The following is a 24,471-nucleotide window of genomic DNA, read 5'->3' on the forward strand; positions in this document are numbered from 1 at the left end:
GGGGACCCAGGCTGGCAATAACTCTGCCATCCACAGCTGGCTTGCAGGGTCGCTCTGGTCCTGGTGGCTACGTGGGGGAAAGAGAGGGAGTCTCAGGCCAGGGAGATCCTCTTAAGCAGATGAGGCAGAAGTTCCTCGAGTCACTTGTACTCGTATTCCATTGGCAAGTACCCACTCCCATGGCCACACCTAGCTACAAGGCAGACTGGAAAATACAGTCTCTCCACGTGCCCAGGAAGAGGGGAAAAACAGAAACGGTGTACAACTGCAGTCGCCGCATATCTCTGGTTATGAAAAATTATGAATTACCAACAACATGCATTTCAAGGTCTCTAGAACGTTATACAAAACACAATAAAATGTAAGAAATAAACAGGTTAATTTTTTTCTATTATGAAAATATTCAACAAGGTAAAAACCAAGTCAGCTCTCTTTGATTTTATGTCACCACGTCAAAAAGATTTTTTTTGTACCAAACACAGAGAGGAAATATCCAACTTAAAATAAATCATGTCCTAAAAGCTGGGAATTCATTTTCTCATAGAAACAATTTTCTAAAAGTGGCCAGGTTCCAAAATTACTTCAAAAGGGCTCATTTACCTCCTGTGGTACATCTGCATTGAAAAGGCAGTGGAACGCAACACAGTAGTGTAGCACTCAAAACGTGAGCTAGAAATAATTTTTTTTAATATTTTTAATATGGAAATTATGTTTAATTAGAGAAGGACGAGGTGAGGGCCGTGGGGAGTGGGAAATGAATACTTTAATGCAAAGTCAAAGCGAACTTTCAGACGTATTCTGGCAGTGGTTCTTCAGTTTGAAAACACACCAAAATGTGTTTTCCTCCTTCGAGGTTAATCATAAGCGAAATGAATATGCTTATCAGCCATGCATTACAGGTAGATTTCTGGAACAAAATGGGAGGGAGAATATAATGAACAAGGTGTAGGAGGAGAGAAGTCTATAAGGTAACCAAGAAAGAGAAGGGAAGGGAGGAAAAATCTCACATGCTCATGTCTCTAGTCTACAAGGTATAAAGAAAGAGCTAAACAGAGGGAAAGACAAAGATGAGGGTGGAAGACAGGAACCAAGATTGACATAGGCATGATCTCTCAGGGGGGAAGGATGGGGACAACTTGGGATTGAGTCTTCCCTGACCCCATCTCCAGGAATTTGATTACTGACTGCAGTGAGGGTCTCAGATTAGAAGAGGCAGCATGCAAGCAACCATGGCTAGAGAAAGAATGTTCGCGAGCTAAGAGGAATTTAGGGAGTGACTGACTTCTATTTCTTTTTTTGTTAATTGGCACAAGGAGAGTTCGTGGTTTAAAATTAAGAAAAGGAAAACATATCAAAATGAAAATTAGAAAAATCTTCATGGCAGAAAAGATACATCTGAACAGGGCCCTGATGAAGACACTCCTTTGCATCTTTGAAGTACACATTTGTTTTCTTCTTTCTAGCTGTTCTATTTCATTACAACTTAATAGTTCCCCTACTGCGTACAACATGACTTCTGAAATGCTTGATCTTGAGTAAAACGGCAATTTTGAGCAGCTTGATCTGGGGGTAAGTCCTGTGTCTTAAGTACCGTGGAAGGCTGTTCCCCGTGAGGCTGACTGACTGCTCACAGCCCACTGATTGCGGAGCTCACCAAGGGATGTGGTTTCTCTCGCTTGACAACCACACGTACTATAATCAGAGAGACATGACATGGGGCTCCTCTGAAATTACCTCGAATTGCCTTCCAAGCAGTACTTGGTCTAACAGTGGCTCTGGCAATAAGGAACCATCGCCATGGGTATCGAAAGCCCACCCAGCCTTTCTGAAGCCTGAGTACGAAAAAATGATTTCTTTAACTTCGGAAAATGAAAGCACCATTTGAAAATAAATACGAATTCTCAAATTGGCTGCAAACTATTTAATCAAATGCCTTTTGTGGTTTCAGAGAATATGAAGACAACCCCAAACATGTTGACACAATTTCACAAATTTCTCTTATCCCAGCTTATTGTTGTCTTAAGTATTTTGCAGAGAGATACAAGTTTATGAGACAAGGAATCGAAATGAAGTTGAATAAATACAAGTGTTTGTTTGTATTCCATCTTGAGTCTTAACTCTGAGCCTAATTAGCTGCGTTATCTTGAGCAGGTCCTCAGACATCTCTGGATTTGATTCCTCAACTGGAAATCGAAGGGATTCGATGAGATGAGCTCTAAGACCCCTTGCAGCTCGACAGGCAGTAATTCAAGTTTTCTCAGCTTCAGCTTTGCCGTGACAGGGGACTTTACTGGGTTTTGGGAAGACGGAGCTACTGCTTCACGCCTATGCAATACTGCCCTGAACAGACATGTCACAGCTGCTCTGGTTCCTTCTGACAGAGGCTGCTTGGATGGGCGTGAAATTCCAGCAATAAAGACTTGTGGAAAAGCTGCCATGGGACTCTTAAGGTTTTCCACTATAACCTGATGACCCTCAGCCAACTTTACAAAGTGATGAACAAGCATTCCCAGTCAACAAAAAGAAACCCTTCAACCATGGCTCAGCCCCTCCCTGCCACTGGAGCTCTCACTCAGAACGCTAATGCCAAAATACTGGTTTACCAGTATTTTTCATTTGCAGTAATAACCTCTGAGTGAGGAGGTTTATCAGCAGAATGGACCCAAAACAAAAACAAATAAGTGCATGAAGAAACTTTTCTGTCTCATATTGGCCCACCTGGTACCGGTGCTCATTTCTGAAACATCACCAGGGCATCAGTGCCCTCCCTCCCGCTCCTCAGAAGCTAGGTTTCTGGTCTCACACTGTCTCCCTGTCCCACCATGAGACAGATTCGGGAAAGCATCTCACTAAAAGATCAGGCCTCTGACCTGAAACTTCTGATTTCAATAGTAAGAGTAAGGATAAAGGCTACCTTGAACTGGGGCCTACTCTAGGTCAGATCACTTTATTTGGTAAACATTCTTTTTTTTTTAAATTTTATTTATTTTTTTATACAGCAGGTTCTTATTAGGTGCCTATTTTATACATATTAGTGTATGTAGGTCAATCCCGATCTCCCAGTTCATCCCACGAGCACCACCACCACCACCACAACCGTCACCAACACAGGCAGAAACTGAGGCCCAGACAGATAAAATAAATTGCCCAAAGTCAGCCCCACCGGCCCCATCCTAGATGCTAATCCACTCACTTCACAGCTTACCTGGAGCCATCTACAGGGCTCTGTCCTCTGGGGTAGGTGAGAGTAGCCAGGAGGATGAAGAAGGGTTAGAAACTGACAACCAGCATTGGAAGACTTCAATATATTTCATCCTCAAAGAGTCTATCCTTTTGATAGCTGTCCTCACTCAGGCTCGGGTCTCTGAAGGTCGCTCTGAAAAGTGCATTAATTTGCTTTTCATTTATCTAACAAAGACTCACTCAAGCACCTCTTACATGCACAGTAACTACTGAACTGGCTGCTGGAGAGTAGGTCTGAAAGAAGAGGAGAGCACTCCAAGATGCTGTCCTCGCCCCAGGAGGATTAGAGTCCTGTACGCAGCCTGTCAGACCTCCTTTAAACCCATGTAACCTCCCAATGCATCTTGTCTTCTGCCGACGTTACCTTCTGCCGACATTAAGAAACTAGAATTATTAAATAATTCTAATTAATAAATAAATAATTAAGAATTATTTTCTCTCAATTTTAGAAATTTGAATTTTAATCATTCATGTGAAGTTTTCACTATCTCTAAAATATACCCTAAGGATGTCCCTGATTGCTCACAGTAAACTGCTGGTTATGTGCAAAGTAGTTCTTCCCCCAAATCACCACTTCTTCCCTTTTCCAACTCCAGCCTATTAGAAAAACAGAAATTAAAACCACCTGCCTTGACTGACACTGCCATGGGGTCTCCAACGGTTTCCTTTTTCTGCATAACACCCAAGCCTGGGGGTTGACTGCCAAGGACTGGAATTTTAGCTCCCATATTTCATTTTGTCTTGCTCGTTTTGCTTTTGTTTTTAATAACTCCTTTTTATCCCCTTATTTGCTTCTACGTCAAATGGCCAGACAGAACTAGACCCCTTACCTACATGGACCCCAGAGTACAATCACAATTATTCTTTTATTACAGGAGTAGGGAAACTGACATGCTACTCATCTTTGATTAATTTCTGACACTTGGTTCTAATAAACAGTGGTTTTTGTTTTAACCAACACTTCCCTAGGGAACAGCAGGGGCTAAAATTAAAGCACAGAACCAAAAAACATCTCTGCCCTGAGGAGAATAAAAAGATTTCTTTCTTTTGACTTACTCTCTGAAGCTACCCGGGGCTGAATTGATTATCTACTTCTGTCTAGAATCACTGAAGTATTATGCAGTTTTTTCTGCAGTTTGACGTGCTGTTGTGACCCCTATTAGTATGGGGACGTCCCAGTTTTGAGGGCAACAAGTAACACGGGCATTCTTCATAGGGCATCCACTCTTCGTCCATTTATTTGTTATAAAGCTCTAGTGGCCCATATTGCTCACAGGATAATGACGTTTTTAGAAACCAATGCTTAGAAATCAATATATAAATTGAATGCTACGAGTGAAGTCACAGAATAAGGTAAAAAATAAATAACAGAATTATATTCACTGAATATTATATTCGTGGTACAAATTAAGCCTAACTCAATTTTTTTTTTTCCTGGATTTTTTAGTTGGATTTTTTAACTGTTTGGGTCATTATTAGAAGCTGGAGCAAGCCTATTCTGCCATGTCTCTTCTCTTTCTGTGACACCAATTATTTCAATTTATGATGCATATATTCAGATTATTAGAGCCAGATGTGACATATAAGGTAATTCTAGAAGCCCTTGCTGAAAGAACAATGCAGCCCCACCTGGATGTCCGGCCCTCTTGGAATAAACGCACGGAAGGTACACAGGGAACAGTGGAAGAGGAAAGACCTCTGTCAGACCACGCTTCCACCTTAGAAAGGTCCAGGAAGGCAAAGGGACTCACCCAGGGTGAAAAAGTTTATTAAGCCGAAGAACTAGCACTCACTGGGCTATTTCCTAGGATGGTCCCTTACCCGGTAAAAGACACGTAAGACCAGGAATGTCCTTGAAAATGCACACTGTTGTCTTCATCATAGTTTACCTGTGGGTTATGTGCCCAATTTGCTTGTAAATTGACTTGGAAACATCAATCATTCTCCAATAGTAGGTTAACTTATTTTGCTGGGTGAGCAGTCCATGACGAGGAAGCTGTGATGCTGCCGGGGCTGCCTGATCGTCACTCCTCAGCCCTCACCCTCAGCACGCCCTGGGCACCAGGTGAAAGGAACCGGCCTAACCCAGACCTCAATTTGCAATTCCCTTCTAATCTTTGCACCCTGAACCTTTGCCAGTTCTATGCTGCATTCTCTCAGCCCTTTTTGAGTCTTGCCTCACTCTAATTACAGTGGTAAAGAGTACAGATTTTGAAGTCAGACTTCCTGGGTTTGAATCCCAGCTCTGCCGCTATCTAATGATGGACTCTTGAGTGAATTACTTAATCTCTCTCCGTTTTGGCTTCCTAATCTATAAAATGGGTGTAATAGTATACCTGATAGGGTTGTTGTATTTAAAAAGTTATTATATGAGAGGTATTCAGAACAATGTTTGGCACAGAGTATACTGAATGGGAAAATTATAATTATTGGCTTTGTTTATATTCTCACCTACAGGCCTGTAGATGATGATGATAATATAATAATAATGGCAACAACAACACTTATGTACCAGGCACTGTGCTGAACGCTTTACACACATTATTCCAGTTAATCACAGTAAGTCTTTACGTGCTACTAGTATTATCCTCTTCTCTTCTACCCCTTATTTTTTGCAGATAAGAAAACTAAGGTCTCAAGTAGTAAGAAGCAGAGTCAGGACTTGAACCAAAATCTGTCTTGGTATCTTCCCAATCTTTCTGAGAAAAGAGGCTTGGAGTTCTTTGAAAGTTCTTTTACTTAAATGGGTTGCCTTACCTCCCATACAGGTCAGGAAGACTGAAATCCCCACATAGGCTGAAGGGCAGCAGCAGGAAGGGAAGGGTCTCTCCTGGAAGATGTCAGTCATAAGACGATGACACCATTAATGTCTTAACCTGCCCACCCTGCCTTCCACCGTGTCACACGGCACCCATGTGGGCTGTACTGCTGAGGCCACCCGGACCCCTTACTTATTTGAGTACAGAATTAGAAAATGTTCTGATTCCAGCCAAAGTGGTACTATTTGTTATCTCAATGTCAGTAGTTCTGGGGAGTCATTTATTTCTACCCCAGCCTTAGCGTAAAGGGAACATCTCTTCCTTTCCCAGATTAGAAAAAAAAAAAAATTATGATTTTCCTCCCTTCCTTCAGGGCTTATAATAGCCAGTATTTTACACTCTTGCCTCACACTCACCTAGTCTCAGTTGTCAATGTATCTTCCATTAGTCTAAACTGGTGTCTTCAGCGGAAGGTCTGGGGCTGAAGGACCAGGGGAGAGAGAGAAGGAAAGTGCCCAAGTTTGCTAGAGGAACACCATGCACAGCCTTGTCCCTGCTCCTGTACCACCTGCCCACACGTGTATCTCCTATGGGGCTCTCTGCCCCCTTTGCTCCCACATTGTACCCCAGAGCGTCACCCAGCACCTCCCAGGACAGCCTTTGGGTGCTCCCCTGAAATGCAGGTGAATCAGCAGCATGGCCTCTGTTTTTCCCTAAGACCCACCAGTGGCACCCACGCTACACCTGGCTCATGGGGCTAAATTTAGGAAGGGGAATAGCATGGGAAGGATTTTTACTCTACTCCCTTTCCCCACACCCACCATCATATTTAGCCGTCAAACTATTAGAAGGTGTTGCAAAGCTGAAGTTGAATGTTTGTTATATTAAGAGTGGTGGGAAAAAGAATCTGAGAAAAAAATATATATATATATAAAACTGAATCACTTTGCTGTACACCTAAAACTAACACAAAATTGTAAATCAACTATAATTAAAAACAAAAAAAAAGAGTGGCGGAAAAGCTGTTTGAAGACAGACAAACACAGCTCCAGCGGCCAGGGGAAATAGAAACCCTAGTGGGCAGCTGAGGGGCTGACAGAGGAAAGATAAGCAAGCAAGTACATTTCTAGGGCCAGTGGAAGAGAACAAAGGGGGAGGTTAGCAAGTGGCCTCAGACATAAGCCTTAACCCAAAGGTCCCCTTGTCCCGTCCCAGTCTGTCTGGATCTATCCTAAATTTTCCTAACATCCTTAGTTCCTTCCTTACTGGGCACTTCACCTCAGTCACTGAAGCCACCACCAGCTGCCACTCCTTGGCACAAAAGGTAGGTGAGGAGAGAGGGAGTTCCCAAGCCTGTGCTGGAAGGAGAGACGGCCTCCGCACGTCCCTAGTTGTGTTCTGCGCATGCTTTCCTTTAGAGACAAGGCTGCACGTGGTGCTTGGTCTCCGCAGTACTTTTAGTAGTGTGCTTCAGTTGTTACAGGATCCTTAAGGGCTGGGTGTGGAGCTCTAACCTATCCATATATGATGTGTCATGGGTGCTGTCGGTACCCTTCTCAGATCCCTTCCTGGGGCCAGTATGTGCATCCCTAGCTGCTGTGAGTGTTGGTTGCTAAATGCAGCTGCCTCTCTCTCAGAGAACCACCTGTACCCTTGGGGGGAACGGGAGGTGCCTTGCATTAGGGGTTACCACCAACCTACAGCCAATGAGTGACTGATAATAGGAGTGCAAAAGGGCAATCTCTTTGCCCCAAGGAACCAACTCTGTGGTCCAATTCCTGCTCCAGAGTTCCCCACAGGATCATGCTAAAGCTGGTCTCCAGCTGAGGCCTTGTCTTGTCTTTGCTTTTATCCCCCTTACCCTATGCTACCTCCCTGGTTCCCCTTCTCCTGAGGCACACCCTCAGTAAGTCACTTGCACAAGAATCCCTGTCTCAGGCTCTGCTTCCAGAGAACCTGATCTAAGACACAGGCTCATTTCATGTTTATTAGAGGCCCTTTATTGTCACCAGAGCAATACATCTCTGAGAAAACCAAGGGTGAGAAGAGGAACAGCTTGACAGGACCCTAAGCCAAATTTGGACATACAAGGCAACTCAATTTATAATATTCCTGGGCCTACGCCTAAATGAAGATTTACTTATTCATACTCTAAGGTAATTTTTCTCTTTCTACAGAATATGAGTTATTATACTTATTAAAAGAATTAGATGCGTAGCATTTATTATTAATCAATACATTTGTTACAATTCTTTCAAATGTGGCTGGATGATTCTAAATTATTTTATAATAATTATTCTTACTATGGTCATATAAATCTCACATTTTAAATCAGTTGTTGGGTTGTTTTCCCTCCAAGAACGATAAACTCTGTTACTGTGGATGATTGGGTCCCTGATAACGAGGCTCTGGTTAATCCAGCAGTGTTATAAACAGATCAGATTTCCAGTTTGCAATTAATAAAAATATAATTAAACCCATAAAGGCAAAGCAGAAGATATTTTAATCTTTCTGCTATGATTCAGCAGTCATATCGGGGACATCATTATAAACCTCAATTATAGCATTGGAGAAGTGTAGGGAGATTGGCGAGTGGCATTCAGGTGGAAAGAATGCCAGACGGTCCAGATTTTACTGCACGTGTTTACAAAGATGCAACTTCTTAACATCAGGCACCACATTCACTGTTTTTCCCCAGTATTTGGATCCTAGTATAGGCTCTTGTGGAGGCCCCCCATAGTTAATCTCAGCTGACTAAATCCATTCTCCTAGCCTACAATTAAAAAACCAAGGGCTTCCCTGGTGGCGCAGTGGTTGAGAATCTGCCTGCCGATGCAGGGGACACGGGTTCGTGCCCCAGTCCGGGAAGATCCCACATGCCGCGGAGCAGCTGGGTCCGTGACCCATGGCCGCTGAGCCTGTGCGTCCAGAGCCTGTGCTCTGCAACGGGAGAGGCCCCAACAGTGAGAGGCCCGCGTACCACAAAAAACAAACAAACAAACAAAAAAAAACCAAGACTTTCATTTTCGTGGGATTATCCTCTCAAAAAACTTCTGCCTAAATAAGAAGTCAATCATATTTTAAATCCTATTTCTGAATACATTTGTATTTATTCCTTTTGGTATAAACTGTTATAGTTTCCATTTATAGTTTATGCTTTATTTTCTTTCTATATTGTACTTTGCTATTTAACATAATAAAATTTTAATCACCCTCCTGCTCCATCAAATTATTGGAGGCTCCTTTAAGGAGTTATTTATGATTTGGTCTCTAAACATTTTATTATTTTTTTAACAAGAAACTATCATTAAATAAAAAATTCCTACAGATCTGAGAACTGTTGGTTGTTTCTAAAAAGGCCCTTTATGTGGGTCAAATAAATCACAATATTTATAGATCTTTGCAGTGTTTCAGTATGTGTACAAGATTTTCACTAGGAATGGTGAAGAAAACCACATTTAGTTGCTTTCTACACACATATACTGAAGAGAAGAGGAGAGATGATTTTTTTTCCTTCCAAACTTGTCAGTAACAGTGACTAAATGCAGGCTTGGTAAGATAGGCTGAATAACTTTAAATGATCCCATTTGTACAAATTTTAGTATATGACTTCAGGCTTCAAGGTAGCCTTGATATCACAAGATTGTTGCTGTAACTCCAGCTATTACATCTGTGTTTCAGGCAAGAATAGTGCTTGACTCAGCCCTGCTCATAAATGAGGACACACAAAGGAGTTTTCCTGGAAGGTCCATATCCACATGGCCAACACTTAGTAACCCCTATCTGCAAGGAAGGTTGTGAAAGAAAACTTCTCACTGGGCACAAAATCAGGTTTCTATTACTAAGAAAGATGTGGAGAAAGGGAATGGGATGGGCAACTAGCATTATCTACCTAATTTTCTCTTTTAGCATCTCTTTCCTCAGATGGCCTGTGAGCTCATATTAATATTAATTTTGTCATTAATTTTTGTAAGCCCAGAACTAGCACAGTACCATATTTATTATGTTTATAAATTAATGACGAAAATGGAACTCTCAGCTCGTCATAGGTTAGAAGGAAGAAGATCCAAGGCAAGTATAACAGATGAGTAGATGACATGAGTTTACTGCATTTATACTATCATTCATTCATTTAATTGTTATTTCAACTAATATTAATTGAGTTCCCAGTCTGAGCCAGGCCCTGTGTCAGGCATGGGGGATAGAGCTATAAATACAACAGAGCCCCCGGCTTTAAGAAGGGGGTGGGGGGGCGAAGTTGGAGGACGATAGTGAGGGCTCCACTGGTAAACAAGCAATTTCAGGGTCACATGGTAAGAGAAGTGAGGAGTGGTCCTGAGCCACCGTTTGAGGTTAGTAAGCTGTTAGTAGTCTGGGTGAAACACAGAGTGGGGAAAGAAGCAGCGAAAGAGAAGGGAAGATAGGTGGGACTAGACAATAAAAAAATGTGTAAGTTATACTCAGAAGTCCATAATTTACTCTTTCCAGCACACATACCTACTTGTTTCTGACAAAATGTTTGTTTCTCCCTTGGACTTCCTCATGAACGGATTTCCCGACACGTGGCCCTTAATGGATCTGACCCACTGACAAGCTTCTTCTGGCCTAACCTGTAGTCACAACTGTGTTCCATGAGCCTTATCTGACATGGTACAACTGTCTTCCCAGCATCCCATCTTACAAGGTGGTGTTCCCTGGTGGACCTGTTTGGGAAGTGTTGGTCCAGATACATATTTCTCAAGCTTAGCAATCTGATTCCACTGACACAATAAAGAAAAAGTTGCCAGGGATTTCCAGAGAAAGGAATTTATCCCCATATGTTTCTCTCCCTTCAGATTCTCTTCTTTTCTGAATCCATCCTCTCAGATTCTTTTCTTGAAAATCAAATCTGATTACATCACAGGGCTTGAAGTGCATGAATACTCACTCATCTAGTTAGGTTACTTTCAGGGAAAATAATTAGAAAGCAGAAATAAGGGTTGTTTACAAATCCTGCCAAGGACATTTGGTGTGATCTCAGGAAGGCTTAACAGGGATGTGATTATGGCTAAGAAAGCTCAAAACAAATTATAGTATATGCTGAGGAAAGAATGCATTAACCACATGGGGCTGAGGTAGGGAAGAGATTTTTCTGGGTTTATCCGGGCTGGACAGAGGTAACTTCACTGACTTCTGCAGCCACCAGTAAGGCACACTCTGATTCGGAGGTGGGGATACCTTATCAGGTACCTGGATCCTAGTGCTTTCCCTAAATAGTGGACACAGATATTCAATCATAGCAAATTTCATCTGATTTAAATGCTGGTCACATGAAAGGTAGCTGTCATGAGTCAGTCAACTTGTTCACCTCTGGATGCATGATAAAATCGAGGTCAGGACCCTCCTGGTGACCAAGAGAGACTAGATTAAGGTTCTTCTACTTGGTGAGCTCCTGAGTCCTGGTTTAACAATAGCCACACTCCTTCCTGTTATCACTCATCCCTGTTTCAAGACCTCCATAAAAGAAGCATGACTATGGCAGATTCATTTTGTTGTGCAGTGTAGGCTAACACGACATTGCAAAGCAACCATACTCCAATAAAAGTTAATAATAATAATAAAAAAGAAGGATGACTATCACAGCAGAAAAAGGGAGGAAGGTCCTAAAAAAGAAGGAGGGGTCAACATTGGCAAATGCCACAAAGGGCACCAGAAGATGGGGACTGAATTTTTCCATTAGATTTGGCAATTAGGCAGTGACTGGTGTTACTCAGTGGAATTAAAGGTTGACAAGGGAATGAGAGCTTAGGAAATGTTAACATTAAGGCTGGAAAACTCCTCAGGGAAGAGGATTCATGCCCTACAGAGTCTCTTAAAAAAAGTTCCCTCGGGCTTTACACTTGAATCATAGAGAGCTTTTCTTGTCACCAAATCCTCCAAATGTAGATTAGCCAAAGTGGGGTCTTACCATCCCTCTCCTCAGTTCACCTCTGAGGTAGAGGAACTAATGAGCTGTGCAATAACTAAAGGTCAAAATAAAAAGAGGAAGAAACAAAAAGCCTACAAACCCAAACTCCAAACAAAACGAATCAAGCCCTGAGTAAGACGAGCGGTAACAAGTTGTGCTTCAAATGTAATATTCCCGTTTCGATGATTAAAAAAGCAAAAGAGCAAAGAAAAAAAAAAACCCAAAAACTGAGTGTCTGGAGAATCAAAAGGGACATTTTATAACTGGAATGCTTCCTTGCACCTCATCCATTATTCATCCTCATCCCATTTCCCTCCAAACTGATAGCTGTTCCTGAGTTGTGGGCTTGTGTGAGCACAAGTCTGGCCCAAAGACTGGATTCTGTCTGGTGGCTAGAGTAATCGCATGCCGTAAAAAAGAGGTGGAATGGTGAAAACAACACACACATCTGCGTTTCCATATGAAAGCACTGCTTTCCTTCATTGACAATTTGCTATATTTAAAGGTAGATGCGTGTGCATATGCGTGTGTGTGTGTGTGTGTGTGTGTGTGTGTGTGTATGTGGTGGAGTGGGGAGCGGTTTTCTGAATCTGAGCCCAGCTCTTTCTAAACTTGGTTACTCACGTCTGATTCATTCGCTGTGTTTTTCGTCTCCTGTCTCTGTCACTGCCTGCTGCTGAGAAGGGGGTCGCTGAATCATTGCCACTCCAGATGAAAAGCAATTCAAACCCAGTCCTGAGGGGATGGAAGGGCTTTTTTTTTTTTTTTTTTAAAGCGTCCGCAGAAAAAGCCTCCTACTTTCCGGGGTGACGATGGAGGGCAGTTTTGCAAGTCTCATCTCCGGGCTATGGAAGATTTTGCTCCGTGAGAGTCAGCGAGGCACCGGTCATCTCACCATTTCTGGCTTTCAGGTCCACGGGCCTCGGCTGGCTGGGGGTGTGCGACCGGCCGGGTGGCGTGGGGGCCGTGCCGGGGGGTATGGGGCGGGGAACCGACAGCCCGAGCGGCTGCGCCACGCTCCCCGCCGCTTTAAAAGCTCCCACAATGCAGCGCTGGCGTCCCAGTTCCGTTACACTGTCTCCCGGCGCGGGCGAACCGGCGAGGCGCGGGCGGGGTAGCAGGGGAGCGGCGGCTGTAACCCGAGCGCCCGGCCGAGGGGGGCGCCCCCGCGCCGCAGCTCTCGCGCGCTCAGCCAGCGGCCCGGCGAAGGGGCGGAGCCGCCAGCCGCCCGGCCCGGCCCCCGGCCCGGCCCCCCGCCCAGAGGCACCGGCCGCGGGAGCGAGCCGGCCGCGGACTCCGCCGCCTACGCTCGCCCGGCGTCCCGCACCGCGCCCGCCGCCCGGTGCCCGTCTCCTTGCCCAGCCTCGCCTGCCCGCTGGCCCGCGGCATCGGCGCAGCGCTGGGAGCGGCTCCCGCCGGCGGTGCCGCAGCTGCCAGCGCGCTCGCACACCCAGGCACCGCCGCCTGGGGCGTCCGCGCTCACCTAGCGCCGGCCGGGAGGTGCGCGGAGAGGGCGCGCCGGGGAGCTGGGGCCTCCCGCCGGTGCGGGGCGCGCTGCCGGAGGAACGCCGGGGAGCGAGGCGCCCCGGGCTGCGTGGCCGGGGACCGGCGCTGGGCGGCCGCCGGGCGCCGCCGCGTCCCCAGCGCCCCGGCCGGCCCCGCGGGGCGGCCTGCGGGGGCGGCGCAGTTGCGAAACTGAGTAAGTATTAACTTTACTAGGCGGCCGAGATCTCTGGGCAGCGTCCGGGACCCCTCCCTCCTCCTCCTGGAGCCTCCGGGCTCCCCCTTACCCGCCCCTCTCTCTGCACCTCGGATTTCTTCGTCCGATCTGCCCCCGCCCCGCCGCCGCCGCCGCCGCCGCCGCCTCCGCCGCCGCGGGCTCCAGCTTCCTCCAGTTCACCTTTTCCCTCCTGTCTCCCCTTTGCGCGTTCTCCTCGCCGCACACACGCGCTTTGACCGAGAGTACGAGCTTGTTTCCAGCCTCTGTTTCCTCCCAGTGTCCTTGGCTGGGGAGTTTAGAGGCCACTTTTGTTGGAAAGGGAAATGTATGTCTGGCTTCTTTAATTTCGCTCCAAATGGAAATCGGATGCTCGCTTGCCGAGCGACTGCTTGGTGAACGCTTATTTTTTTCCTCTGAAAAGATGATTGGTTTACAGGTTTTTAAATGTTGTTTGAACGATTAACCATCCTCGGTGCCTATTTCCCCTTGCCGCCAACCCGTCTGGGGAGGGGAGTCCAGAAGAGGGGACTTTCAGAGTAATTCCGTTTTGCAAACTAGAAACTTTGAGAGGGTATGTCGCGGAGAGCTTAATAAGATTGAAGCCAAAGGGACGTGAGCTTTGAGTGTGGGGTTCTCGTGTAGCACAGGATCTTTCACGCCAGGTACCTGGGCTCGTAATCGAGTGTTGCGTTGTTATTTTAGCATCCTAGAGCCGCCTGGTTGCTGAACCACTACTTTCTCAGCATCAAACGGCATCTTGAGCAGTGCAGGCATTGGCTATAATTGCGGGTCAGTATTGCCCCTGATCTTTAGGCATTAGACGGGAAATAGATGCAGGGCACGTTTCATAGCTGACTTAAACCCGTCAGGTTAACCTTGTCAATACATCAAAGCATTGCGTTAAAAAAATTCCTCCAGCCTGATGACACAGAGGGACGAACATTTATGGATTTTCCAGTGTAATGTGCCACAGGAATTCTTCGTTAGATCTGTTTTGTCTGCAGGAAGCACCTTTAAATATGGATAGATTTCTGATTTTCTGTCGGTGGGATTAACCACCCATTCTGGTAGAAGGCCCCAGGTAATCTTTTACTTATTTATTTATTTTTAGATTTATTTATTTTTGGCTGTGTTGGGTCTTCGTTGCTGCGCGCGGGCTTTCTCTAGTTGCGGTGAGTGGGGGGCTACTCTTCGTTGCTGTGCGTGTGCTTCTCATTGCGGTGGCTCCTCTTGTTGAGCTCTAGGCGCGCAGGCTTCAGTAGTTGTGGCACGTGGGCTCAGTAGTTGTGGCTCGCGGGCTCAAGAGCGCAGGCTCAGTAGTTGTGGCTCTGGGGCTTAGTTGCTCTGAGGTATGTGGGATCTTCCCCGACCAAGGCTCGAACCCGGGTCCCCTGCATTGGCAGGCGTATTCATAACCACTGCGCCACCAGAGAAGTCCCAGTCTTTTATTTTTTAATTTTCTTTTTTCTTAAGTCTTTCATCTCTGGGTTGCCAGGAGTTGGCAATCATGTTGTGAAGGAACAGAAAAATGGGAAGCTTTCTTAATGGATTTTCAGCATCCCGTCCTTTGCCTGGGTGAGGCAGTAGTGAATGCCAGCTAGCCCTCTGCAGGGAGAGGTACTGCATGGACACAGGAATCAGGAGGCAGGACAGAGCAGTATTGTTTTGGAGGATGGTTTGTGTGAGATTTTATCTTTTAGCTGGCATATCAATTGTACTTTTAATTCTATTTATCCCCATGGGGAACTATCCCAAACCATAAATATTATATGTGACCATACCCCACTTAAAGAAGACTGAACATAATTTGATGATTGGACTTTTGAAGGATCAGACACAACAAAAATATAATTTGTAATGTAGACGGTAAAACCTTTCAAAAATCCTTCCCTTCCTCATTTTCTCTCCTTTTAAGAGTCTTAAGACGGTACTCTCGATACACAGTTGGCAGTAATGCCTTAAATTCTTTCTAGGTTCATTGATAAGACCTAATTTGGGGGCTTCAGTAGCTGAGGGGGACATCAGAGAGCTCAGAGAGGGAGGAAATCATGGGACTGTGCAGGGAGGAAAGGCATTTCAGTTTGCTGAAGTGGCAGCATGCTGCAGAGAAAAACAGTTTAAAAGAAGTGAGAATGTTTAGATTGTTTTTAGTGTGCATGTTTCCTGAATTTGTCATTCGGTTGAGATATTTAGGAATTGCAGAATTTAAATTCTGTGAGGTTGTGGTATCATTTCTTTTTGCCTAGTATTTTATTTTTATTAAGGTTTCGATTTTTTAATGTGAATCTCAATGCTTGGCTTTTGTAGCCTCTGTACTGTGTGGCTTGCATTAATTTTTGACTTGAATGACTTGGTCATTTTGAGAAATGATGAGTGTTTCAGAGTTTCTTACTCATTAATTGATCTGTCTTATGTTGATGTAGGTAATGAGAGTAAAAATGTTCAATGTTGAATATTGTTACTCTTTCCATTATGGCTGATTCCTGGCATAATGGGTTTGCTCATTTATTGTAAACCATTAGGGTCCTAGATATCTTGCTAGTGTTCAAAACATAGCAAAACTCTTTGCAGGTAGCAGTGGCGTGGAGATGGGAGTGGGATAGGAAAATATTGTGCATCATAACTCTGAGGATTGGATTTTAAAAATAATGTATCACCTGTTTTCTCTCCTGCTAGCTTGCTCCAACCCTAAATAGATTTTAAACTTCAAAGCTTTCTGCAAAATGGGGATATTATTACTAAGAGCGATGCTGTGACAAGTAGAACACCTAACTTGGTGCCTGGCCCATCTCAGCCAGTAAATAAATGGCAGCATCTGTGACTTCTTGAAAACTGAGCTCATGATTACTCAACCTTTCAAACTGTTCCTCCTCAGTTTTTCATCTCATCCATCTAATGAGTGGCTCAGGCCAGGAGGCTGGAGTTATCTTCCACTCTGTGTTCTGTTCTGTCACCCCCCAGCCAACCAGTTTGTCGCAAAGTCCTGTCTACTTTTCGGGCATAATCTCTTTCAAACCTGATTTTCAGTCTCCACTATGCTCCCATCCTGGTTCAAGCCACCACCGTCCTCTTTCCCACTGCAGAGGCCTCCGGCTCACACTCTGCCCTTCCTTCCAGTCCCTCTTCCACCAGCAGCCAGAAAGAGAAAAAAGAAGTCACTTGCTCTTTAAAGTCTTCAGAGTTCTTATTCTTGGGGTAAAATATAAAATCTTCAACATTCCTACAAGGTCCTGTGTCATTTGGTCCCGTCCCCCATTTTCATCTCTGGCCAGCCACGTGATTCAGCTCTCTAGCAGACTCACCTCAGGGCTCCTGCTGGTGGTCTATTTCAGGACCACCTCCTTGAGTAATTTCTAATCCTTGGGTGCTGGTTCAGATATCCTCTATAAACGTCTTCCCTGAGAAGGCCACCCGTGTCGTCATGCGACTTAGAACCCCTTGATCGTCTCCCTCATAGCAGTTATCTTTTCCTTCTTAATATTTACCACAGTTTATAATTATGTGTTATTTGTTTAATATTTCTCTCTTGCCCTGAGGGCAGAAATAATGCCTGGTTTATTCACCAGTCTATACCCAGTGCCTGGTGTGTATATAGTATATGCTCAATAAATAGTTATTGTTGTAATGAATAAGATAGTAATACAACTTGTGATTTGTATATTGATTGCCTTCTTTATCACTGTTAAATCTGCTTCTAACACAAAAGCCAGGCTGGCTGTCTCCTACATTCCTTCTTTTTTGGTTTTATGTATAACATGAAATATCCTTTACAGATATCAGGTAAAATGAATACATTGGAGCTCTGTGGAAAATTCATAAATAAATTGAGACACCTTTTAATTGGTGTTACCCTTGTGATTTTCTGTTGTAGATAATCCTTTTTCTAAGTACATCATTAAAGGAATTATGGTTTTTTCATCAGCACAGGATTACTGAAAGTAAAAAAAAACTTACCATGTCACATTAGTTTGCACATGTCATATGATAACATGTTAGTCAGCAGCTGTGGATTGCACCAGTGCTCGAATTCAAAGGAAGAAAGGGCAAACTGGAGTAGAAAAAGGAGAGTTATAGTTCTAAGGATGTTTAGTACTGTCCAGCTATTGCTGTGACTTGAATAAATAACTAGTGTCACTTGGCCATTTAGTTAAGGTAGAGAGGTAGTTGCTTAAAAATGGGAGCCACCTAGAGGTCTGGAAGTTCTTTTTTCCCTCTCACTAAAGCAATTCCTTGCTTTAGCCAAAAAAGTCTCATGACTTTCCAAGGCCAAGGAAGGCTTAAAGCTTGGAGTGTTTTTGTCATGTGGTTGCTCTTTACAAAATATTAGCTTAATGTACTATAACTCTTAAGTACTTGTGTCTTCATTAATGTTTCTGGCCTCTACTTCTTACATAATCACCCACATTTTCTTTTGACTTTAGTTTTTTAGGGCTTTAGTTTCCTCTTAGAACTTTCCCTCACACCCTAGAGTGAAGCAATTCCAATTATTTTCTAGTTTGGTATCTGGTGGGTCACTAAGTGTACAGGGAACTTGGGAGTTGATTGTAGGATTTATTTCTTTGCACTCAACCTCTAGGTTTCCCCAAAATGTTACACGTCTTTGTGATTTGGACCCTGAGATTTTGCCAGCCAGAAGCCAGATGCCCTTGGGTTGGGAGAGCAGAGCAGGGAGGATTAAAGCATTTTTAACCCCCTATTATGTGCCAAGTTCTGGGCTAGGTGCTCTCACAAAAGAAGAGTGAGTAGTTCAGCTGGTCAACATCATGAAGAGGAATCTTAAGCTTTTCATACATTTGCTTCACTCAAGGAAGTTGTCCCTGTTGTTTCCTCATTTCCCCACCTTTTATTTTCTAGTCGGGAAGGCATGACAAGTAGAGATGTCCTGTCTAGCCAGACCCTTTACCTCACCTTGGTACTTATTTAGATCTGATTTTCCTTGTATAAAAATACTGGGAGTGGGGCTGGAGAGGGGCACACCATGTGATTTGCCTTTGTGGGAGGTCTTTGTGCCCCCAGGACATTTGCATCAGGAGTAGTCACCATATGCCCCAGAAGAAAGTTCTGGTTGGGAGCCCTTGTTATTCTTTCCCTCAGGTATACATGCTTACAGGCTACTTTGGGTGACCTTGAACAAGTTTCCTGGAGCTTTTTAGCACCAATAATATTTATTGCCTATTTATTTCACATCCTTGCTATAGGATTTAGAAGACTTGGGCAATTTTTTTTGTCACATTCAGATGTATCACAAATCTCATTACAGTTAACTCCAGTGCTGTCCAAGTTTTAGGCATTGAGAAAGATATTTTCTTATTCAGCAGTGTATTTTTTTTATTTTTTTTTATTTTTGCGGTACACGGGCCTCTCACTGTTGTGGCCTCTCCCGTTGCAGAGCACAGGCTCCGGACGCGCAGGTTCAGCGGCCATGGCTCACGGGCCCAGCCGCTCCGCGGCATGGGGGATTTTCCCAGACCGGGGCACAAACCCGCATCCCCTGCATCGGTAGGTGGACTCTCAACCACTGCGCCACCAGGGAAGCCCAGCAGTGTGTGTTTTATTCTTTGTTTTGATAAGAAATCCGATATAAATACAGGTTGTAACAAGAGGAGAATTGTGATAATTTTCCACCAGGTTCTATTCATGTGGGTGATATATTTTGTCACTCTTGTTAACTGTCATAGACTTCTGAGTGCTAAGTCATGTTTATCTTTAATTATAGTAATTTTATTATTGGAAGATCACTTTAAGTTATTCCAGATATAAGTATATACATTGAAAAAATTAGGGTTCTCCTAATGGATAGATGCTGGACAGAAAAGTAAGTTCTTACTTTTTTTTTTTTTTTGATTCAAATATTTACTGAGCAGCTAAGGAGATACAAAGGTGATTAAAACATGGTCAAATGGACTTCCCTGGTGGTCCACTGGTTAAGACTCCGCACTTCCAATGCAGGGGGCGCGGGTTGATGCGTTATTGGAGAACTAAGATCCCACATGCCCCGCAGCACGGCCAAAAAAAAATGGTCAAAGAGGTGAGGCAAGTGCACAAGTAATAGAAAGCAAGCATAAGGCTCACAGAATCAAAGTGGGATTTTAGTTCCCCAACCAGGAATTGTACCTGGGCAGGCCCTCAGCAGTGAGAGCAGAGCGCAAGTCCTAACTGCTGGACCGCCAGGGAATTCCCCAGTAAGCTCTTACTTTTATTTTTGCTTAAAATATTTGAATAGGTCTATAATCTCTGAACCTAGCTCATGCCCTCCATTGTAATTTGTCTAGTCTTGATTACCTGTCTCTTCTGTTGTAGTCTACTGAGTATGGACATACGGTGCATATTTGAAAGAGTGCACTTCAGTTAAAAGCCTGGCTAGACCTGGGTAGCCTTAGGGAAGTTATGATACTGGCCCAGCCTCATGTTTCCTGATCTTTAAATGGGGCTACTAATTTGTCACTCAGGGCTAGTTTGGAATAAAAGAGGTGTCTATGTGTGTCTCTGTATGGAAATGAATGTATATGAAGTGTCTCAGTGAGGAGTTAGCACCTTTCCCTCACACAGCTCCAGTGAGCTCTGTCTGAACTGGGAGTCTGAACAGGCCTCGGGGCTCTTTGTCTGTCCAGACCGATGGTCTGGGAGCACCTGAGTTAGAGAAAGCACTGTCAGTGTAGATCATCCAAGGGTGGGAGTAGAACGTTTGCTAGTTGACATGGAAGACCCTCCCCACTCACCACAGTCTGGAGGTGTCTATCTCCACGGCCTTTCTCCATTGGTAATGCTTCCTCTCATTGAATTTCAATCTCACTTCCCCTTGGCTCCTGACCCTCAGCGTGGAAAGAACATGCTGAGGTCTCTCTTGACATTGCTGCTCCTTCTAGCTGTCTCCTCTCTCAGCCACCTTCTTACAGAAGCCATCTATGCTTAATACTTCTGCCACATCGCCGACAAACTCGCTCTCCAAAGGTACCATTTCTTAGAAACATGTCTTGCCACAGGTACCAATATCTTAATTGCCAGCATCAATGGAAGCTTTTCACCCCAGTATAAGCAAAGCTTTTTGTAGCGTGTTCATGCTGTTGAGCGATCTCCCTCTGTCTTTTTTTTTTTTTTTTTGGCTGCGTAAGGTCTTTGTTGCTCAGCGCAGACTTTCTCTAGTTGCACCGAGTGGGGGCTACTGTTCGTTGCGGTGCACGGGCTTCTCATTGCAGTGGCTTTTCTTGTTGTAGAGCACAGGCTCTAGGCGCACGGGCTTCAGTAGTTGCAGCACACGGACTCAGTAGTTGTAGCACGTGGGCCCTAGAGCCTGCAGGCTTCAGTAGTTGCAGCGTAAGGGCTCAGTAGTTGCAGTGTGCGGGCTCTAAGGCATAAGGGCTCTAGTAGTTGTGGCTCGCAGGCTGTAGGACTCAGGCTCAGTAGTTGTGGTGCATGGGCTTAGTTGCTCTGCAGCATGTGGGATCTTTCCGGACCAGGGATCAAACCCATGTCTTCTGCATTGGCAGGCAGATTCTTAACCTTGCGCCACCAGGGAAGTGCCTCCCTCTGTTTAGAAATTTCTCCTTGGCTTCCTTGTCACCACTCTTTCTTTGTTCATTCATTCATTCATTCAAAATGAACTGCATGCACTTACATGCATGGGGCTGTAACAGCACAAAACACATAGAACTCCTGTACTCATGGAAAGCATACTCTATTAGGGGGAGTTAGATAATAAATGAATGAGTAATTTTATATTCTTTATATAATGATAAGTGTTTTGGAGGAAAAATATATAGCAAGGTGGAGGAATTGAGAATGCTGGGGGTGGGAGTGGAGGTGTGATTTGGTATTGTATGGGCAGGAAGTCCTCACTGAGGAGAGCACATTTGAGTAGAGATGGTAATGAAGCAAAGGAGCCAACTCTGTAGCTGTCTGGAGGAAGACACTCGAGGTCCAGGGGACAGTGAGTGCAGAGGCCCTGGAGCAGGTGCATACGGGTGTGTGCACGTCAGAGCAGCCAGACCAGTTGCAGGAGATGAAGTAAAAGAGGTAATGGGGACCCCTACACTAGGGCCTTATTGGCTGTTACAAGGATCTTGGTTTTTACTCTTGAGTGAGAAGACTGTTAAGGGTCTTGAACAGAGGAATGAATGAATTGGAGAATAACGTGGAGTAGTCGGCAAGAGTATGACTTCTGGGGCTGGCTGTCTGGGTTAAGATCTCAGCTCTACACTTACTGGCTCTGTGACCCTGCAGTAGTCCAGTAACTTCTCTGGGCCTCATCGGTAAAATGGGAGTAGGAATGATACCTATCTCCCAGTGTTGTGAGGTTTCAATGAGTTAATATTTGTACAGAACGGAGCATGGCGGATCCTAAGTATTATAAAAGTGCTTTTTAAATACAATTAGTAAAATTGAAAAGGTTCACATTGCTGTCATACGGAAAGGGCTTGTCAAGGGAAATTAAGAAGTAGGAAGCCAAAACATGGAAATAGCCTAAGTGCTCATCAGTGGACGAATGAATAAAGAAAATGTAGAGTGTGTGTGTGTGTGTGTGTGTGTGTGTGTGTGTGTGTGTATACACACACACACACACACACAGTGGAATATTACTCTGCCAGGAAAAAGAAGGAATCCCATCATTTGCCACAAACATGGATGGACCTGAGGACATTATGCTAAGTGAAATAAGTTAGAGTAAGACAAATACTGTATAATATCACTTATATGTGCGGTCTTTAAAAATTTCACAAATGAGGGGTGGGGATGGAAAGGTGGGGGGGTAAAATGGGAGAAGGGGGTCAGAAGGTACAAACTTACATTATAAGTCCTGGGGATGTCATATATGGTATGGTGACTTAATAAAAAGAGAAGAAAAAAAAAAAGAATTGAAGCAGGAAGACCAGTTAGGATATGATTGCAATAATTCAGGCAAGGGATGGAGTAGATAAAGTGCTAGTGGTGGAGGTGGGAGAATCGTTGCGTAGTGGTGTGTTTGGAAATGGGGATGACCTATTGGCTGGAGGGTGAGATCTGCTTTTCCTTCCATCTCCGCTCTTTCAGACTAAGCCTTCTTTGCTGCCTCCTCTCCCTTTTGGGTTTGGCTCTCAAACACGGGTACCATTTGGAAATAGATTGGTTGTCATAGAGTCTAGGTCGTGGGTATGTCTGGTGGTCAGTGGGCAAGGGCTGAGACGGGGTGCTCAGCATCCTTCGTGGTGAAGCCTTGTCCCTTGTACTTCACCAGTAGCATGCTGGTTGAGAAATGCTGCTTGAGACCTTCCCTCCCTGCCCCCCAGGTCCAGGATTTCTTAACCTATTGTTCTATGTGGGCAGCAGAGGGCTTATAAGCTACCTGGAATAGTTTCCAAGATGTTTTTTGTTTATGTGCTCTGTACTCTGACTTCCAGACCCCTCCCCACTGAACCACACAGCAATCCCTTTGGATCAGCACACCTCCCGACTTCTTCCTTGATTTCCTATCCAGATAGGATAGGATATTTTTGGCATCATCCTCCACTTTCTTCCTAATCTTGACTTTCCCGTGCCACCTCACCTTGACTAATTCATCTGGTTGTGATTGTACCTTCTGGATAGCTCAGGAAATCTTATCCATTTCTCCATCATTTACTACCCTAATTTAGCATCTCTCATTTAGACTGTTGCCACTTCACTGGTCTCCCCACCTGAGACCCATCTTCTACATGTCGCCAGATGAGCTTCCAGATACACAGATCTCACTGACTTGCTAAGAACTCAACTCCATCTCTGCCTACAAGGTTGAGTTCTGACTCTGTTGCCGCCCACAGGAAACTTGGCTCTGGTCCCCTGCCCTGTGGCTGCCCTCCCTCCCTGCTTGGCTGCCCTCCAGCTCTCCCTCCCTACCCATCCTCATGTGCCAGGCTCTAGCGGAACTAAATTAATACACTGATGCTGAAACATCTAAACATGCTATTTGATCACATGAAAAAAATGGTTCACCTCTCCCTTACGTACCAAAATACCCTATAGCTCTAAAACCCAGCCTGGCTAACCTCTGTTCCTGAATGAGGTGCTCACTCCCATAGGAGTCCATCTTGCTTTCCTTCTCCACCATATGCATGTATATTTCTCTTCCTTTGCATTGTAATTTCAAATGCTCTCTACTTCAAACAGCTGAGCTTCCGAGAGGCTCTTTAGCTCATTTGTTCACAGGTTCAAAGTAACTAAGAAGACTCCAAGCTTGCAGTTCCCTGATCCAGTTCAAGGAGTCTAAGTTTGTTCTTTGAAGCTTTGCAACCAGTCATGCCTTTGCTGCTGGATGTTTTGCGTGGCATCTCTTTCTAAAGTGGGGCAGCTTTGTCTACATTAAAAATCTCTTGAGACAGGTAGCTCCTTCATGGTCTCTTTGGAGCCCTGGGGACCTCTTTAGTAGTCCTTGGTGTCCAAGTTCACTTGTCACCTCTTGATTTGTAGGAGCCTTCAGTGGGCTCAGTCCTGGCCGTGCTCAGCCTTTCTGTTCTGGAACAGTTTCCTGGCCTCCTGAACTAACTTTGGACCAAGTTTCCACCTTTGGTTCTGATCATTCTGTTGTATTCAGGATGGAAAATCTTCTGAAGATCTCTCTTCTGTTTGGCTAATTGTTATTGCTAGGTTATAATAGGTATAGGTTAGCTTTTTTCACCCTCGCCTCATTCATCCTTTGCTCTTCAGGCTTCTTCCCAGTATTCCTTCCATATGCAAAAGGAAAAAAGAAAAATATTTTTCACCATTCTCAACTATTTTTATTAGCTCTCCTTTTGTGTCTGTCATAATTGTGTCTCTTTTTTTATTAGAACTTTAAACATGTACTGTACTTT

At 44.5% G+C, this 24,471-nt stretch overlaps 3 protein-coding genes across 5 annotated transcripts in view; 1 reads left to right on the forward strand and 2 right to left on the reverse strand.

Moving 5' to 3' along the window:
* LMNTD1 (lamin tail domain containing 1) overlaps positions 1 to 13,076 on the reverse strand; it is a 442,143-nt gene extending 429,067 nt beyond the window's left edge. Inside the window, exons 1-2 of the transcript XR_009521169.1 lie at positions 12,574 to 13,076; positions 3,206 to 3,376 (exon numbers count right to left, since the gene is read on the reverse strand). The gene's annotated coding sequence lies outside the window, so the exon portion shown is untranslated. The remainder of the gene's footprint in view (positions 1 to 3,205; positions 3,377 to 12,573) is intronic.
* Positions 13,077 to 13,254: 178 nt separating this feature from the next.
* Positions 13,255 to 24,471, forward strand: part of RASSF8 (Ras association domain family member 8) — a 129,209-nt gene continuing 117,992 nt past the window's right edge. For all 3 annotated transcript variants that reach the window (XM_060024468.1, XM_060024466.1, XM_060024467.1), the window contains exon 1: positions 13,255 to 13,648. The gene's annotated coding sequence lies outside the window, so the exon portion shown is untranslated. The remainder of the gene's footprint in view (positions 13,649 to 24,471) is intronic.
* Positions 13,429 to 24,471, reverse strand: part of LOC132434251 (developmental pluripotency-associated protein 3-like) — a 40,623-nt gene continuing 29,580 nt past the window's right edge. Inside the window, 2 exon segments of the mRNA XM_060025944.1 lie at positions 13,429 to 13,644; positions 13,740 to 13,879. Of these exon segments, the coding sequence (XP_059881927.1) occupies positions 13,429 to 13,644; positions 13,740 to 13,879 (356 nt within the window).

The sequence above is a fragment of the Delphinus delphis genome, chromosome 11, assembly GCF_949987515.2.
Source record: "Delphinus delphis chromosome 11, mDelDel1.2, whole genome shotgun sequence".
Lineage (NCBI taxonomy): Eukaryota > Metazoa > Chordata > Mammalia > Artiodactyla > Delphinidae > Delphinus > Delphinus delphis.